The sequence below is a fragment of the Carettochelys insculpta genome, chromosome 11 (assembly GCF_033958435.1).
Source record: "Carettochelys insculpta isolate YL-2023 chromosome 11, ASM3395843v1, whole genome shotgun sequence".
Classification (NCBI taxonomy): Eukaryota; Metazoa; Chordata; order Testudines; family Carettochelyidae; genus Carettochelys; species Carettochelys insculpta.
The window spans coordinates 10,986,555-11,004,256 of record NC_134147.1 but is presented as its reverse complement, the minus strand read 5'-3'; the positions used below and the strand labels follow the sequence as shown (position 1 = coordinate 11,004,256).

The following is a 17,702-nucleotide window of genomic DNA, read 5'->3' as shown; positions in this document are numbered from 1 at the left end:
GAGCTAGTCTCTGGCAAAAGACCTCCCAGATGCCCCCAGCTGTGTTACAAAGATGTCTGCAAGAGAGACCTCAGAGAGGTAGACATCGAGCTGGACAGTTGGGAAGAACTAGCAGACAACCACAGCAGATGGAGGCAGGGGTTACACAAGGGCCTTCAGAAGGGCGAGTTGAAGATCAGACAGCTAGCAGAGGAGAAGCAAGCGCACAGAAAGCACACTAAGGACTTGCCAGACACCCACTACATCTGCAAGAGATGCAGCAAGGACTGTCACTCTCGTGTGGGTCTTTATAGTCACAATAGACGCTGTAAATGAAGTCCTCAAGAAGAATGCCTACCTATCATCTTCTCCATATTTGATACCCCAGCCTGCCCATCTGTCTTTTCAGGTGGGTCTCAGTGTCTTCAGTGTTCCATTTGAAAATCTATCTATGTCACAGTTAACCAGCATCTGAAGAAGTGAGTTAACTCATGAAAGCTCATGCTCTAAACTTTTCTGTTAGTCTATAAGGTGCCACAGGACCCTTCGTTGCAGTTAACTGAGTGATATATATTAGAGCTGTTCCTGAGCCATCGTCGTAGGTGGGCGAGCTGGGCCCTGAGTAAGCCAAGTATGCCTCTAGGCATATTGGAGTTTGCTTTAACTGTCACTTCAAGAAAAATCCTTGAATTTCACAAAGCAGTGACTGGATGTAGGTTGTGACTCCTGTTACCTCTCAACACGGGTCAAACAACAAGTATGGTGTATATGGCTTAAGAAGTAATTATCCATATCACACAGCAAAGGATTGACTTTCCAGAGCTGCTTTTAATCCTCAACTGGAGAGCTGGAACAGAGGGAGCCAGTGGCCATAGCGCCATCTTTTTTTACCAGCTGCAAGGGGGGCATGGGGAAGGGAGTAGGGTCTTGAAGTGAAGAGGTGGGAGTGGAGCATATGACTTATGAAGAAAGGTTGAGGGAATTGGGACTGTTTAGTCTGCAGAAGAGAAGACTGGAGGGGGACTTGATAACAGCCTTCAACTTACTGAAGGGAGGCTGAGAAGAGACTGTTCACAGTGGTCATGGATGGCAGAACACGGAACAATGGTCTCAAGTTGCGGTTGGAAAGGTCCAGGTTGAACATTAGGAAAAACTTTTTCACAAGGAGGGTGGTGAAGCATTGGAATGGTATACCCAGGGAAGTAGTGGAGTCTCCATGCCTGGAGGTGTTTACGTCTCGGCTCGACAAAGCTCTGGCAGGGCTGATCTGATGGGTTTGGTCCTGCTTAGAGCAGGGGGCTGGACTCGATGGCTTTTTTTTAGGTCTCTTCCAGCTCTATTGTTCTGTGATTCTATGAATCGAGCCTTGGGAAGAAGGGGTGGCATAGGGCACATGCTTCTGGCACTGCGACATCTAGGGCGATTCCAACACTTCTATCTCAAATGTACCTTTCACATTCAAGCTTTTGGCTGTTTCAAATTGTATGCCTGTCTAAAGCAATAAGCTTTACAGCATTTTGGAAGATTTTGGCAAATAATTATATAGCAGGGGTACTCTTACTTGGTAGGTTGGTGTGGGTTTTTTTTTTTGTTTTTTTGTTTTTTAAATGCATGATGTTTTGCGGTCCAGTCGTATTTTGTGGAAAGAAAATAGCCAACCTGTTCCCTAATCTTTCTCACTACTTTGAGGAGAGTGAGAAAATGAAGGAACTTCAGATTGACAGGGAGGTTTTGGGCATGTTGCATAGTGAGACGGACATGTTACTTTTGCATACAAGGTCTTTGCTGCAGTTGCATATATGTAACTGCAGCAAAGACCTTGTATATATATATAGATATATATATATATATATATCTCCTAGAATTGGAAGGGACCTCGAGAGCTTATTGGGTCCAGTCCTCTTAGTGAAGCTTCATAGTTTGGTGGCATGGGAGCCTGGTAGTGGCTGAATCTTTCTCTCTTTGTCTCTTTCTCAAACATATACACATACTACTGATTAACATGGTAGTCTTTTTAGACAAATCTTCATATCTTGTCAAATTCAAATACAAATTGAATCTCTCTAGTCCAGCAGCATCCCTAATCCGGCATGATTTTAGTTAGCCAGACCACAAATTATCATGGCTGTGGCCTGGTGTTCCATGGTCCCATAATTTTGGTTTATAGCCACCAGTCTTGGCTCTTAGTGCTGTTATTTAGCTGTGTTTACATGTAAATGTCTTGTCAGAGCCCAGTAAGCAGTGGAAGTGTTGATAATGCTGCTACACAATCTTGACCTCCCATGGTCCAGTAAATTCTCTAAGTTGGTACTGGACTGGTCCCAAGGGTACCAGATGACGGAGGTTCAACCCGTATATCAAAAGGATGTGCATCTGAAGCTGAGGAAAGGAGGGCTTTATATTTAAGGAGAGGAATCAGAGTTGAAAGATCTGGAATCTGAACCCTGCCTCTGACATAAGCTTGCTCTGTGGTTTTAGAGCAAGTCCCTTAACCCTTCTGTGCTTCTGTTTACCATTCTGTATAGGTAAGAATAACATTTAGCTACCTTATGTAACACTTGATTCTTCCATCTTCATAAAGCTCTTTGAGATCCATTTTAGCGAGTGCAAAATACTGTTTTTAACCTTTCAACAATTTGCAAATTCAGTGCTTGTAAAAGTTAGCTGACAAGGTGGGAGAATGAGACTGTATACAAACTACAACAGTATGAGCCGCGACAGTTCAAGCTTCTCCACGCTAGTCTGCCTGAACATTAAACTCCCACCTGGAAGGACCCACCTTGAATAGCCCTTGGGTGATTCCTTCTCCATACCTAGTCAGCAGGCCACTTACAGAGATTCCTGAGATTTCGCTCCCTGTGTTTTGGGACCCTGAAAACACATTATTAGGACACATCTCTACAATGCTTAGCGTGCCTGACTCAGCCACCTTGACATCTGCGTTCTCACTATCTCTCATATTGCTGTTGTGCCAAGATACACAGAATCATTAACTTCATACCTTACCATAATCAATATTTTTGCCTTTTAACTAGCCCATGTTGGTCACTCTATCCTTCCATGATATTCCAAGGATGCGCCTGAGGCAGCGCAAGTGGAAGACGTTCAGCCTCTTTTCCTGGTGGGCATACAGGGTCCAAGTCTCGCTGCCATAAAGGAGGGTGCTGAGGTTGCAGGCTCTGTAGACTTGCATTTTGGTGTGAGTGTACAGCTTGTTGTTATTCCACACTCTCTTGCTGAGTCTAGACAGAGTTGTGGCCGCTTTTCCGATCCTCCTGTTTAGCTCAGTGTCCAACGACAGGGTGTCAGTGATGGTAGACCCGAGGTAAACGAACTCGTGGACGACCTCTAACGTATAGTTGTCAATGCTGATTGATGGGGATTCAGCAACATCCTGACCGCGTACGTTTGTCTTCTTGAATCCCAACCGTGCACACCCTCCTCAGGCAGCATCGGCTCCGCTGGCTTGGCCACGTCCACAGGATGAATGATGGATGGATTCCAAAAGACATCCTGTATGGGGAGCTAGCCTCTGGCAAAAGACCTCCCGGATGCCCCCAGTTGTGCTACAAAGATGTCTGCAAGAGAGACCTCAGAAAGGTAGACATCGAGCTGGACAACTGGGAAGAACTAGCAGACAACCGCAGCAGATGGAGGCAGGGGTTACACAAGGGCCTTCAGAAGGGCGAGATGAGGATCAGACAGCTAGCAGAGGAGAAGCGAGTGCACAAAAAGCAGACTAAGGACTTGCCAGACACCCACCACATCTGCAAGAGATGCAGCAAGGACTGTCACTCTCGTGTGGGCCTTCATAGTCACAGTAGATGCTGTAAATGAAGTCTTCAATTGAAACTATAAAGGGCGCGATCCATAGTCTATGCAGACTGAAGGATGCCTACTACTACTAACTAGCCCGTCATGTGAGACTACGTTTATCCCTGAGAAAACTAGTAGCCATCTCCACAGGTAATGTCATGAATTAAGGGTTAGGTGTGCTTGTTCTGGTCAAATAAATATTGACATGAAACTTTGCCTCAAACTTGAACCCAACTCAAATTTCAGTGAACCTTGAAAGGTTTCCTTCTCTTTTTTATGCTCCCTTCCTTTTTCTTACACCTCTTACTTAGTTCTCGCCAAAAATGGCACCAAAGTAGACAGGACCAGTCTGTTAGGATGACTAGCCTGCCTTCAAGTGCACGGAGGTGAGCTCTCAAGACACAAAAAAATTCAGGCAAGGATCTGAACTTCTGAATGCCTACCAAAACCACATCACTTGAGGTGTGGTCGTTGCTGATTTTAACATTGTAAGGAATGGAACCATTTAAGGTATTTATAAACAACAAATTTATTATGGTATAAGCTTTTGTGAGATACAACTCACTTCCTCAGATGCTGGAAGTGCAATGAATTTGAAAAGTTGTAGCTATAGTGGTGCAGTCATTTTCTGAGGGAAGAAGCAGGTAATTTTTGCTCATTTTACAAAAATTCTTTCAGCCACTTAGTTATGAAACTTTACTGCTGCCATGCATTGGTCCAGGTTTGTTTTAGGAATGGGGTCAGAGATTTAACTTTTGCCCTCCCCAGGAAGATTCTACCAAATTTAAAGCCTGCTGCTAACCCATATTTCGATCAGTGTGGCTCCATGTGATGATTTTGTTTAATTTGTTTTTCAAAAACATCTAGGAAATTAAATAAATAAAAGAATGTTAAGGTTTTAAATAGGAGCACCAACAATCAGCAAATTCTAGTTAAGGTTGCTGTTTTTTCTTCACACACACGCACAGACACACACACCTCCCAGGATCACTGCTTCATTCAGTGAGTGAATTTTTCTTTGTATCTTCATGTAGCGTGTAGCCCCAGGCCTCATTTAACCCACCTGTTCTCAAAGCAGCACTGTATGTACAGTTAATTCCTCCTGGGCATGCAGTTCTGTTGTGTTCTCAGCATAGCATTTGTGTCATCATCCTCATCAACAACCACCATGGGCTCAGTGCCCGTTGGTGTTTGATACCTAATGCCTCTCATTATTTCCTTCCATCTTTCCCAGTCCAGTGTGGAGCGGCTTAGTTTCTGTAGACTAGTTCCACACCAATCTACTATATCATCTACCCATCTACTCTGTGGGGTCTAGCTCTCCTATTCAAACTGTCCATTATGCCAAATATCAGGGTCTTGATTTTTTGTTCATTGTTCATTCTGCAAATATGCCGAATAGCTGTAACATGCGTTATATAACCTTCTGCAGTAGGTTCTCTTTCGGCTGTATCATCCTGTGTAATTCCTCATTGGTGACCTTGTGCATCCATCCTATTCTCAGCATATTTCTATAACAACTCCTCTCAAATTCCAATATTCTTACTTTTGAATCTTTCATTGTCACCCATGCCTCACATACGTACAACATGCTGCTGAATACACGTGTTTTCAAGACACTCAGCTTTGTTCCTAAGTTAATCACTTTGCTTTTCCATATCTTATCCATCACCTTCAAACTTGCTCTTGCTTTCCCTATTCTACTTGCTATTCCTTCTTGCAATCTAGATCGTACATTATATTGCTCCCCAGATATGTGAACTTCTCTACATTCTCCAGTTCAGTCCCATCTACACTGAACTTCCTTCCTATTTCCTTATCTCCAAATACCATTGTTTTTATTTTATTGATTTTTGTAATTAGTCCATACCGCTTCCCGTCCTCATTTAGCATGTGCACTGTTTTCACCAGCTTCTCCTCATCTTTCTCAATGATAACTATATCATCCATGAACATCAAGTTGTTAATTCTTATCCTGTGCACAGATGTCCATTCCACCTCTTCCTTGATCTTGTCCATCACTTTCTCTAAATGCATGATGAAGATACTCGACGATGTCGGATTTCCTTGTCTCGTACCTCTACTCATTCTAAACCAGCTTCCCAACTCTCCACATGTTCTCATGCTTCCTCCGCATTGTCATTAATATTCTTCAACAACTGTGTCAGTCTGCTAACCACTCTGTACAACTCCAACACTGCCCAAGTCACTTTCTAATCAATACTGTCAAATGCCTTCTGAAAATCAATGAAGCAAGTGTAGATGTTCTTGTTATTTCGTCAAGCTTTCCCCGCTATCAGTCTTAGTGCCAATATCTGCTCTGTGGTACTTCTATCTTTCCTAAACCCCACTTGCTCATCCGCTAGATATTCTTCTGTCGATGATCTTAGTCTCTCCACCAATATGATCATCAGCACCTTGCCTAGATAACTTGCTCGGGCAATCATTACTTAATTCTTGCACTTCAATGCACTTCCCTTCTTGTGCATTGTCGCTAGCACGGATCTTGTCCGTTCCTAAGGCGCCTTCCCTTCTTTCTGGAAGGAAATAGTGTGAGAGGCATCAGACACCAATGGGCGCTGAGCCCACGGTTATTGATGATGATGACTTCCCTTCTTCCCATGCTGTATTACACGGTTGGTGTATTTCCTGAATCATACTTTCTCCATCATATTTAATCATCTCTCCCATGACCAAATCATTTCCAGGGCTCTTTTTGTTCTTTAGTCATTTCACTGATCTTTTTATTTCCTCCTTCAAAATAGCAGTCTCGCTTTCAGTGCTCAGTGGAGATACCTTTTTCAGTTTTTCAATCAGTCTCTGTGAGATACTCGGATCCAACGGTGCTTTGTATAGATCAGTGCAATATCTCATCCATTGCTGCACAATCTTCTCCTTGTTCATGAGCACCTCTTCATTCTCATCTTTGATCACCATCTGCTTCAGCTGCCACTTACTATTAATATTTCTAATTATCTTGTACACCTCCCTGGTCTTACATTTGCTGTAATACCTCTCTGTGTCTTCACACTGCTCCTCTAATCATTTTGCCTTATCCTTTCCGTCCACTTTCCTTACCTCATTGCATTTCACCCTATATTGCTCTTCCACCCTCTTGATCTTCTGATCTTCAGTGCTCTCTTCTCTCGGACCAACTTCAATGTCTCCTGTGTAATCCACTTCTTATTGGTCTTCTCTTCTTCCTGAACAGTCTGCTCAATTGCCTATTCTATCTCCATGGCTATTCCTTCGACTCTCTTATCTAGGTCTTTCTCTGTGGCCACATTCTTAATCTTCTCTTTGAGCCCTACTCTGCACATGTTCCCTATTTTTTCCTCACCCAGCCTTGCTACATCTCTTCTCTTTAAACTCTCTCACTTTCTCTTGAGTTTTATCTTGATGTTTGCGAACACTAGACTGTGGTCCAAGTCTATATCCGCTCCTTGGAAAGTTTGGCACTGCTGTACTGATGTTACTCATCTTCTTATCAAAATCATATCTGTCATGTTCTTGGACTTCCTGTTGTTTGATCGCCACGTCCCCTTCCTACAGTCCTTTTGTTGGAGTCTTCTGTTATGAGTCACCATTTTGTGCTCCGTAGCAAACTCTAGTAGTTTCTCACCTTGTTCATTTTTCTCCATCTCAAGACTTTCCCATGGCGCTCTCTCAACCTTCATTATATATTCTGACCTTTGCATTCCAATCTCCTCCACTGATCAACACCTCTGTCCAGTATTTCCTCCAGCATCTTTGTCAAGTCTTACAGAATAGCTCAGTCTCTTCCTCCGTACTGTCCAATGTGGATGCATGCACCTGAATGACTGAGGCGTTGAATGGTTTTGCTTTGAGTCTTGCTACCGTCATTCTTGCACTTACCAGTTTGTATCCTAACAGTGCTCCTCTCGCTCTTTTGCTAAGATGGAATCCGATTCCTGCTTCATGCTTCATTTCATATCCTGACCAAATGACAGCACAACTGCACATCTATCCCAATGCCGTCCAGCGCGTCCCTACAAGTCCAGGTATATCACATCAGTATCTCTCCATCTCCTTCCGAAGCAGCTTTAACTTTCCAGTCACCCACGGTGTTCAGACGTTCCATGTTCCAAATGATAATACATGTGTCAGTTGTAATTTTCTTTCGGTAGCCAACTTATCAACCCAACCTGATTGCTCGATTGGTGTCGTGGACCTTTTTTTTTCCGGGTGATGTCCCACCCAGCATCTTTTATCATTTAGTCAAAATGACATCAGATTTCATTCGTATTGTAATTTTACAGTCAGCATATTGTCACTCATTTGACAAACCCTTCTTCATCCAGGTTTGGGAATGGCATGGAACCCCCAGAGGCTTTGTGGCGGAGTTGGTATTTTTGTGCTTGATAATTATTGTAGTTTTCATCCCTGGAAGATAAGGTGGTGTTATTCCCCTTTAATAGTTTGCAAATGGAGGCACCAAGGAAGGCCAAAATTGTCAGGTGTTTCCTAATTTTGAATGTTCAACTGGAGAATGTGAATTTCCAGAATACCCAGTATTTCTGTAGTCCTTTGTTTGACCAAAGCTTTGGTCATCTTTGGTTGCAGTTGCGAGTGCTAAGCACTTCCATAAATCTGACACCAGAAGCCTCTCAATGTGTTCTGTTTCCAGGTCTGAAATCTCCAATTTGAGACCACCTATAAAAATTTCAACATAAGTGTCATCAAGTTGGAATTCTGTGCCAGAGACAGAATCCTCTTCTCCAGGGTGGTATTTAGCAGCCTGAACCTTGAGACAATCTTTCTGCAATTCTCACTGATTGCACTCCTTCCAAATTCTGCAGTGAAGTCCTACAGATGATAGCTTCCTTCACTACACATCCTGGATTCATCCCCTGAGAGCTGGCCAGCTTGTGCACTGAACTGAGGCAGGAATTCTGGGGTTGGGCGGGGAAACATACACAAGCATCAAATTGAAGGATTTATCACCATGCATATACACGAGGGGATGAATTAATGTTTAATGTTGCCACTAGATATTTCATATCTTCAGAGTGCTTGACTGCACAACCTTAACATGGGTTTGTGGATGTAGTAAATACTTTGTTTACATTTCTATCATGCTAGATCTCTTCCAAGAGCTCAGGAAGGAATGCCTTTTCCATTTACTAAAAAAATTAATAGAATTATTTTACTTACTGCCGTTGCTTTATAGTATCCTCCAAGTGTGAGGCACATGAAATCTTTGATATTGTTATATCAATATTAAGGTTTGCAATATGTTTTAAAGGAGACTTTGAACCAATTTTAGTTAAAATTTCATAAATATTAAGGAATTTGTCACTAGAGGGCTATCACTAATACAGGATGAACCTCTCAAATCCAGCACCCTCAGGACCTGACCATTGCCAGACCAGAGAATTTGCTGGACTACAGGAGGTCAGTATTGTCTAGCAACATTACCAATGCTTCCACTGCACACAGGGCTCTTGGAAGATATTTAGAGGTAAATTACAGCTAAATAACAGCACAGAACACTGAGAGCCAGGGCTGGTGGCTGTAAACAAACTTTATGGGGCTGCAGTGAAGTTGGCTACACCCATGATAAATGGTCGTCCGGCTAAATAAAATCATGCTGGATTATGGATGTTGCTGGACAAGAGAATTCCGATTCAGAGAGGTTCAACCTGTACATTTGTTTCAGAATTTCTAATCTGTACAGTAGTGACTCCTGTTTGTTTTAGCTCTGAGCAGTTCACTTCCTTATTTATTGAAGAACAATACCCAGACTTGTTGCTCGTCCATAGTAGTGTATTTGTTTTTCTTGTACAACAGATGTGTTCCAGGGACAGGCATTATAGGCAGGTAAGTTAATTTTAATTCAATTACACCTAAAGGTACTGATTTGTTACTCTTTTTCCTTAACAAAGGTAGTTCTGTATTTTAAATGTCTTTTTCCTTACAGCACTTTGAACTAGTACACACTTGGAAAAGTGTTATGGATCTTCACTTGTGTATCCATTTGACACCTACTCCCTTCTTTTTTCACACAGTCCCACAAGTGGATAGATAAATCAGGCCTTGCCAGCAATGCAATATTAGCGGTTTGAAGCTCTTCTCCCATTTTCCTTCCACACATGACAAGGAATTTCTTTGACAATTTCCTTTCCACAGGCCTGTTGTCTGGAATCTCATTGCTAGTACATTTGTGCAATGTAATTTTTTCCTACTATCTTGGTAGCTGAAAACCAGTGACTTAGAGTTCTTCTATTATCTCCTTCTCCAGAGTATGAATGTTCCCAGAAGTTTCCAGGTGATCACTAAATTATAATTAATTAGTACAATTAGTAAAGGATACTTGGTGTTTTTTGTTGTAGCGTTACTGCTTTAAAAAAGCAACAGTTGGTTGTGCAACATTTACAATTCAGCCCTGAACAAGTTGGTCTCTCTACTATGCTGTTAAAGTAAAAGTAGTTCATATCCAGGGTGGTGGTCCTTATTTAGCTGGCACAATATTTGTTTGGTAACATTATTTGGCAGAGTATGCAGTCATAACAAAGAATTTCGACCCACCTAACAGGACTTATCCTTCATCTTTCTCTGTCAGTGTGGTTTTCAAACTGAAGCTGAGCTCTGTATTTTTGTTTATTGTTAAAGGCCCTATTTAGCTTTTGAAAATGTGCCTGTATAATTTCTAAAGTCTGTGGTGAGATTTCTGGTCTGTTTTCTATTAGAGATGGCACCATCATTTGACTATTTTCCTCCGAGCTTGGCATCTATATCGTCTTGTGGAACTGGAAACATTGAAAGTTTTTATGTTCAGCTGCTCTGAAGGAACAACTGTATATTGATATTTTTCAGTTTGGAAACTTTCTGAAATAAAATCACAATTATATTGGCAATAATGAACTGTTGAGATACAGGTTTTTGTGACAGAAACATTCCATTGAATGTTGACAAATACATGTCAGTTAGATGTACCAAGGGACTTTTCTGCTTCTACAGTTCATTTTAGTGCTCTCTAAAGGTGTGTGTGTGTGTTTGTTGGAGTAGGGGGACCTAATAGATAAAATATTACAAACTGCATATTTCTGGTTCTGTAGTTGTGTTGAACCTCACATACGTCTGCATTGTTGTCCTAAATAAGAATTTTTTTTGTTTTTTTGAGAAGTGTAACTTAAATTTACCTTTCTGTATGTTGTCCAGATTTGTCAACAAAACTATGGGAGTGTTCACACTGAAGCACACCTTTTGTCAGGAAAAATGGCCTATTATCACTTACAAACACTGTACAGCTCTATGAGAGCCTTCTTTCTTTTCCACTTGTGTTGTGGACAGACATGCAGTGAGGACAGACATGCAGTGTGGACGCTTAGAAGCATTTTGCCACTGATTGTGGCCTCTCAGTAGTGGCCCAAAATTCCCAATCAGCTACTCTGCTCAGCAGTTGGAACTCTGCTACCCTGCCGCCAGGTATCCACCCTTCACAAATAAAGCCTGTAAATTTTAAATCGTATTTCCTGCTGGCTGGTGTTTTTGTGTAACTTCACAGGAGGGCATGATGACCATCTGGTTTCATCCACTTGGTGGTTGGAGCATTTGATGCAATGGGTGAGGTACAGCACACAAGGCTCACCTTACAAATTGTGGTGCCCTGCACAGCCTGAGTATCTGTACTCCCTTCCACCATGCAGACTGGCTCAGTGTGCAGAGGTCCGATGGCATCTTCCCAGGGGCCCATGCCTGATCCTCACACCAAACGCTCTTTTGCATGGACCGCAGTAGAGCTGTTGAATCTGATTGGTGTGCAGGGAGAGGAGTCCCAGGTGTGAGTGACCCATAGCAACTGGGATGTGTATGGGCACATTTCTTGATCCTTTTGTGAAAAGTGATCTTAGTGGGATGTGCTGCAGAGCAGACATTAAAGAACGCAGAAGAATCTATCATAAGGCCCATGTAACAAATGAGTGCTCTGTTGCTTCACTGAAGACCTGCTATTTCTGTAAGGTGCTGGACATTATCCTTGGTGGTGACCCCACCTCTGCCACCAAGAGCCATGTGGATACTTCCAAGTCTCAGAGGCCCTAACCTGGAGGTAGACGTGAGTCAAGGGCTCCTCCTGGGTTTGCCAGTTGGGCTGTTGATGGACAGTTGATCGCTGCTGATGGACATAGACAGTCTGAGCAACCACTTTCTGGGGACCAGGCAGCAGGGGATGAGATGTTGGGAAAGTGGCAATGGCTTTTGGAGTGCAGGGCTAAGGGCAGGGAAAAGCAGGAGACTGGTGGTGTTTCTGTGAGCTGCACATATCCCAGTGTAGCTAATCCATATGGCTGAGCAGAAAGTTGTTGTGATCTCAGGGGAATCCTGAAGAGAGAGGCTGTTGAAATTTTTTGTAAGATATATGTAAATTTTCTGCCACAAAATCCATGGCAGTTCAGCTTTGTCCCCCTCCCCCATTGAAGGACACTAACCCATACCATTCAGCAATTACTTGTGCAGGAGCCAAAGTGGAACACAGATGGGATGCATATGAAGTCAGGCAAAAGCCAGAAGCCTGGAAAAGTTGTACCCCGGTTTCCTTCCTCACCCTGAGCAGGGAGATGTCTGCCAGGGTGTCAGCCATCTATGGAGAAGTGTGGCATAATTAGAACTATGTTCCTGCAAAGGGAATTTACTAGCCCCGGATGGCATTTATTTAATAACTATGCACAGCCACCTGTTACTTGCACCTCTTGTTCACCATGATTGCGGTTCTTGCCAAGATGTATTGCTTGCAAGGGTCAACAGGAATGTGAGGAAAGGTTGGAAAAAGGGTTTATAGGTGAAATGTTGCAGTGTAGGAGTCGATGAACAGCAGAGACCTTGTCAGCCCCAATATGAACTGCGTTGGAGAGGTTGCAACCATGAAGAAAGTGTCCTGAGAAAACATGGAGGATTTGGTTCATGAAGTGCTAAATCAGTCTGTGAGTGATGCAGATATTGGAAACAGCTCTTGGAAAAGGAGCTGAGGATCTGTATGGCCAACCGGGCCCTCCCCAGACAGGCCACAGGACTCGTGCTCAGGGTGATGGAGGAACAGATGGAGATCCTTAAGTGTCTAGCGAAGAAGCATAGTGAGCTAACAAGGGTTTGCACCTCCCCCTCCTCTCCAGCAGCAGATTCAAAATTTTGTGTCCACCCACCTTTCTGCAGTTCCCTCACTGGGAGTTCTCAGGTCACCATGCATTCCACCCTCTCTTCCAACTTTGATTACAATACCTGGATCTACACACACTTGTAGATCTTGGCCAAAAACTCCCTTTCCAGCTGTTGGGTGCTTTATTGCATTTCAGTGCACTGTTTTGTGATGAAGACAGGCACACTTCTATACAGTTTTTCACCTTTATTTAATGTTTACAGACCGATCATTACAATCTTAGGTGCAGGCTTCAGAGGCTTGCTGCTGGCTGTGTGTTGCATTAGAGGGGTAGGGTCAGTCTTGTAAGCAACTGTAATAAAAGTCTATTTTAGTGCCCCTCATTTTCAAAATGCACCCTCAAAGCCTCCCTGATGTTAACAGCTGCCCTCGAGTGCCTCTGACAGGTCTGGTGTCTGGCTGCTCAAACTTTGCAGCTAAGAGCTGGGCCTCAGTATTCCACCCTCAGCAAACACAACTCGTTATCCTACAGCTTCATGATGATGTGATCCCACCAGTCAGTGCTGGTTTCCCTAGTCCAAAAACGCTGATCTACCCTGTGCAACAGCACTGCAACTCCCAAGTGCAACAACAGGTTGCCACTGTCCATATCGTGCACACCATCAGGCTCCGCTGAGTCTTCTTCCCCTTGTAAAAAATTTCAAAATAATCACCACTACCATGCACGAGGTCCTTACGCGAGTGAACAGGAGCATGCAAGGGAATTGTGGTATCTGTTCTTTCTCGCAGCAGATGCCGGACAGTAGAGAATAGCAGTTTTAAAGGAAGTCCTGTTGGCTGATCTTAAGATTGTGTGTAATTATCTAGATCACTTATGAATTTCAAGGTACCTTTGTCCCAGGATCGGACCCTGTCTTTAATTATTCTGGGGTTGGGAATCCTGATGTACACCGTTGAAAAACTCAGTGTAGGAGCTCTTGTGTATTTACAAATATGGTTTATTAATACACTTAGCCCAGGCACAAACACCCCAACTTCACAAGATAGATAGTGAATGTACATCTCTATTTCCAAATGCTCTCACCATTCCATCCAGAACAACCTGAAGTGCTATCCATTGTCTTCCTCATTACCTCCACCACCAGTAGCAATCATTCTGGCACCTCTCAAGGACTACATCACCTCCTTCTTCTCCTACCTTCTGTAGGCTGGGATGTCACTTTTATACTATGCTGACATTGTTATGTTTGATGCGTGTTCAGTAGATGATCTTTCCCTTTCTCTTGTTGTATTTGCTCCCCTTATTAATGGTGAAGTGTCTTGTGCCTTGTGGGCAGTGCTTTTTTTCAGAGCCGGCACTCAGCCAGCTCCCTCCCGCTCCAGCTAATCCTGCGACTGGGGCTGCCAAGGTGCAAGTACTCAGTACTGGCAGAAAAAAAGCACGGCTTATAGGTCAGTATATCATTGATCTCAGCTTGTTATTATATATATCAGTTTGTTACTATGCCCCCTCTTGTGGTTATGTATCACATTTTGTTATTTCTGTCCTGCCTGATTATTTGGTCTGGTCTTAACTGGTTGAGTTTCTCCAAGTTGTGATTTCCTGTTAAGTTTGAGGGTACTTTGAAAGGCCTTCTCCCATGCCATTAAAGGTTTCTTTATTTTGTCAGTGTCTGCTTAGATGAAAGGTTCCGAACATATGTACATTGACTTTGTTAGCCAGGTAAAAAATATGTATGCCAACTTTGCCTTAGCTTACCATACAGGATATGGCTTGTAGGTCCCTTGTGTTACAACCAAATTACTATGAACCTATAAACCTGCTATAAGAAAACAAGTAATTAAATCATAAATATATTTAAGGAGATAGGTATAACTAAAGGTGAGCAAGCAGGTTAGCCCTATAGGTTACAGCACAAAAGGGCACTGGAGCTTCCCAAACGAAGTGGTGCCTGATGGGCTGTTATGCATGGTCCTAAGATGCCCTGCACTCTTTTCTGGTCCTATGACACCTAGCAACAGATATGTTGTCAGGCATTGTGTGATATAGACCCACAGTGCATTGTTCCGTCTGACTGGAGAGCTAAAAAATATGGGTACAATCTGGTGACAGAGGGAGTAAGTGTAAACACACCTGAGTGACTGTTTTTTTGGTGGCTTCTGCATGTTCTTGCCTCAATAGAACTTGGTAGTATTAGACCTACCCTTTGTCTCATGTTTTATGGAGGCTTTGGTGTAATTACATGTGAGCAGCCTTTATATGTTGACATCCATTGTTTGCTGTAGTGGTTGTTAATCAGTGAAAAAAACAAATATTAAGTACTGCTCCACTTCACTCTAAATGATGCTGTTCAATGCTGCAGTGATTCTGAGCCAGGGGCATGTGTATCCCCGAGGGTACACAAAGGTCTTCCAGGAGGCACATCACCTCATCTACATATTTGCTTACTTTTGCAAAAAGCTACATAAAAAGCACTTGCAATGATTTGTTTATAGTCTTCTATATGCACTGAAATATATGTACAATATTTATATTCCAAATGGTTTATTTTGTAATTTTATAGCAAATATTAGAAAGTAAGCAAATTTTAGTAATAGTGTGCTATGACACTTTTGTATTTTGTCTGATGTTTTAAACAAACAGCTTTTAATTGAAGTGAAACTTCAAGGTACATAAGACAAATTAGACTCCTGAAAGGAGTACAGTAACATAGAATGTTACAGAGACACTGTTCTAGAGTGTACATTAAACCTGAACATGATTTCAAGAGAGGAAGTGAAGAATACCCCCTCTACTTGTAGCTCTAGGGGAAATTTGGGAAGGTGGCCAAATTTCAGCATTCCAGGATATTCAGGCTAGCCCTTTAGTTTTACAAAAAAGTGATATGGAATCCATCATGACCACAAGCATTTACAATCTTTTATGGCTCAATCCACAGAAAGGTTTGCAGTTATGTCTGCTTGTGTTTTTTTAATTCTTGGTTCTCCTTCATCTGATGTTAAAAATTAGGTTGGGTTGGATAGGAAGGAGACCCACCAAGTAACCATGGTAAAAGCTGAAAGACGCTTTCATGTTGTCCAAGTGCTCACAAGTTTGTCTTTTTTCAAATAGATTCTGAAACCGGGCTAGAATTGACATTAATTTTTGCTACAGCTGTGACTTGGTATCCAGAGGGCAGTTATAAAGTTGGCTATATGCAAGAACCTGCATTTTGTTTTGTAGTGACGGGTTTGGATAGAAATATATAAAGCATTTTCTTACATAAGATTCCAGATTCAAGGTCCAAGTAGGTGTGGGTCACTAGAGTGCTCACAGCAGGGAGGATATTAAGAAATACCTTAATGTTCAGCAGTTGCAAGAGGCTGTATTAGTTGGAAAGGGAATGGAAAGTGGCTGTTTTTTCTGATTGCAGTGCCAATACAGGAAAAGAGCCCTATTTTGCTACTTTTTAAGTCCTGGCTTGACAAAGCGCTGGCTGGCATGATTAAGTTAGGGTTGATCCTGCTTTAGGCATGGGGCTGGACTTGATGACTTCCTGAGGTCCTTTCCAGCCCCAGGATTCTATGATTCTACTTCACTTGCCATACTGTTAATACAATGTAACAGAGAGATAGCCGTGTTAGTCTATATACTATCAAAACAAAAAAGCAGTCCAGTAGCACTTTAAAGACTAACAAAATAATTAATTAGGTGGTGAGCTTTCATGGGATAGACCCACTTCTTCAGACCATAGGCATACCAGAACAGACTCAGTATTTAAGGCACAGAGAACCAACAATAGTAATCAAGGTTGACAAATGAGAAAAATTGTAGTCAAGGTGGGCGAATCAGAAGAGCAGAGGGGCGGTGGGGGAGGGGAAGTTGAGTCAGATAAAATGACGTCTGTAAAAGAGTCCATATAATGACCCAAGTAATTGGCATTCTGGTTCAAACCACGTGTTAATGTGTCAGATTTGAATATAAAAGAGAGTCAGCATTCTCTTTGTAGGCGATTCTTAAAGTTCCTTTTCAGTAAAACACAAACTTTCAGGTCATTAACAGAATGGCCCGCTCCATTAAAGTGCTGGCTGACAGGCTTGTGAGTTAAGAACTTTTTTGATGTCTGTTTTGTGTCCATTCATTCTTTGTCAAAGCGTGTTTACTGTTTGTCCTATGTACAAAGTATGTGGGAATTGTTGGCTTCTTCTTTGAGTGTCCCCGTGGGTGCTCCACATTAGGCGTCGGGCTCGCCCGGCGCCGCAGATCAGATCTTCCAAGCAGTTTCTGCCGGACCACGCATGCGCCGATGCGCGCCGCTCCCTTGCGTGCTCCTGGCCACGTGCGCAATCCGGTCCCCGCCAGTTGCTCTTAACCACCGTCGGCTGCAGACGGAATCCGACTAGGCTACGGCCAAGTTAGCGTATTCAATGGTTTTAACTGTTTTTCTTTAAAGTTTTCAAGTTCTTAGGCTACTGTTAAGTTAGCCAGTTATTTTCAAAAAAAACAAAAAAAAACAAAAAAAAAAACAAGCGGGACGGCATTCAGTCCAGTCCTAGTAACAAGCGGAGCACCGGAGGCCAGGAGCCTAGGGCCATTAGCCCTCCTGCCACGGCAGGCTATCGGAGAGGGGGAAAACAGCACAGAGAAGGTGCTGAGTACCCCATTAACAACTGAAAGACTCAACAACAATGCCCTATTCAGGATTCAAGGAATGTGAGTATTGCCGAGAGGCAATGCCAGCGTCTGATGGGCACAGGCACTGCATAAGGTGCCTGGGGGAGTCCCATGTCATGCAGAAATGCTCCTTCTGTG

At 42.8% G+C, this 17,702-nt stretch overlaps 1 protein-coding gene across 10 annotated transcripts in view; it reads left to right on the top strand.

Moving 5' to 3' along the window:
* The window catches only part of TAMM41 (TAM41 mitochondrial translocator assembly and maintenance homolog), an 81,113-nt gene that overhangs the window by 44,028 nt on the left and 19,383 nt on the right, over nucleotides 1-17,702 (top strand). Inside the window, exons 8-9 of one of the 10 annotated variants that reach the window (XM_075005155.1) lie at nucleotides 9,607-9,636; nucleotides 10,978-11,275. The exons of 7 other annotated variants lie outside the window; for them this stretch is intronic. In XM_075005155.1, the coding sequence (XP_074861256.1) occupies nucleotides 9,607-9,632 (26 nt within the window). In that variant the 3' untranslated portion in view covers nucleotides 9,633-9,636; nucleotides 10,978-11,275. Of the gene's footprint in view, nucleotides 1-7,713; nucleotides 7,818-9,606; nucleotides 9,637-10,977; nucleotides 11,276-17,702 lie in introns of those variants that run through there. 2 more of the 10 variants (XR_012646961.1, XM_075005156.1) reach the window with 2 other exon arrangements.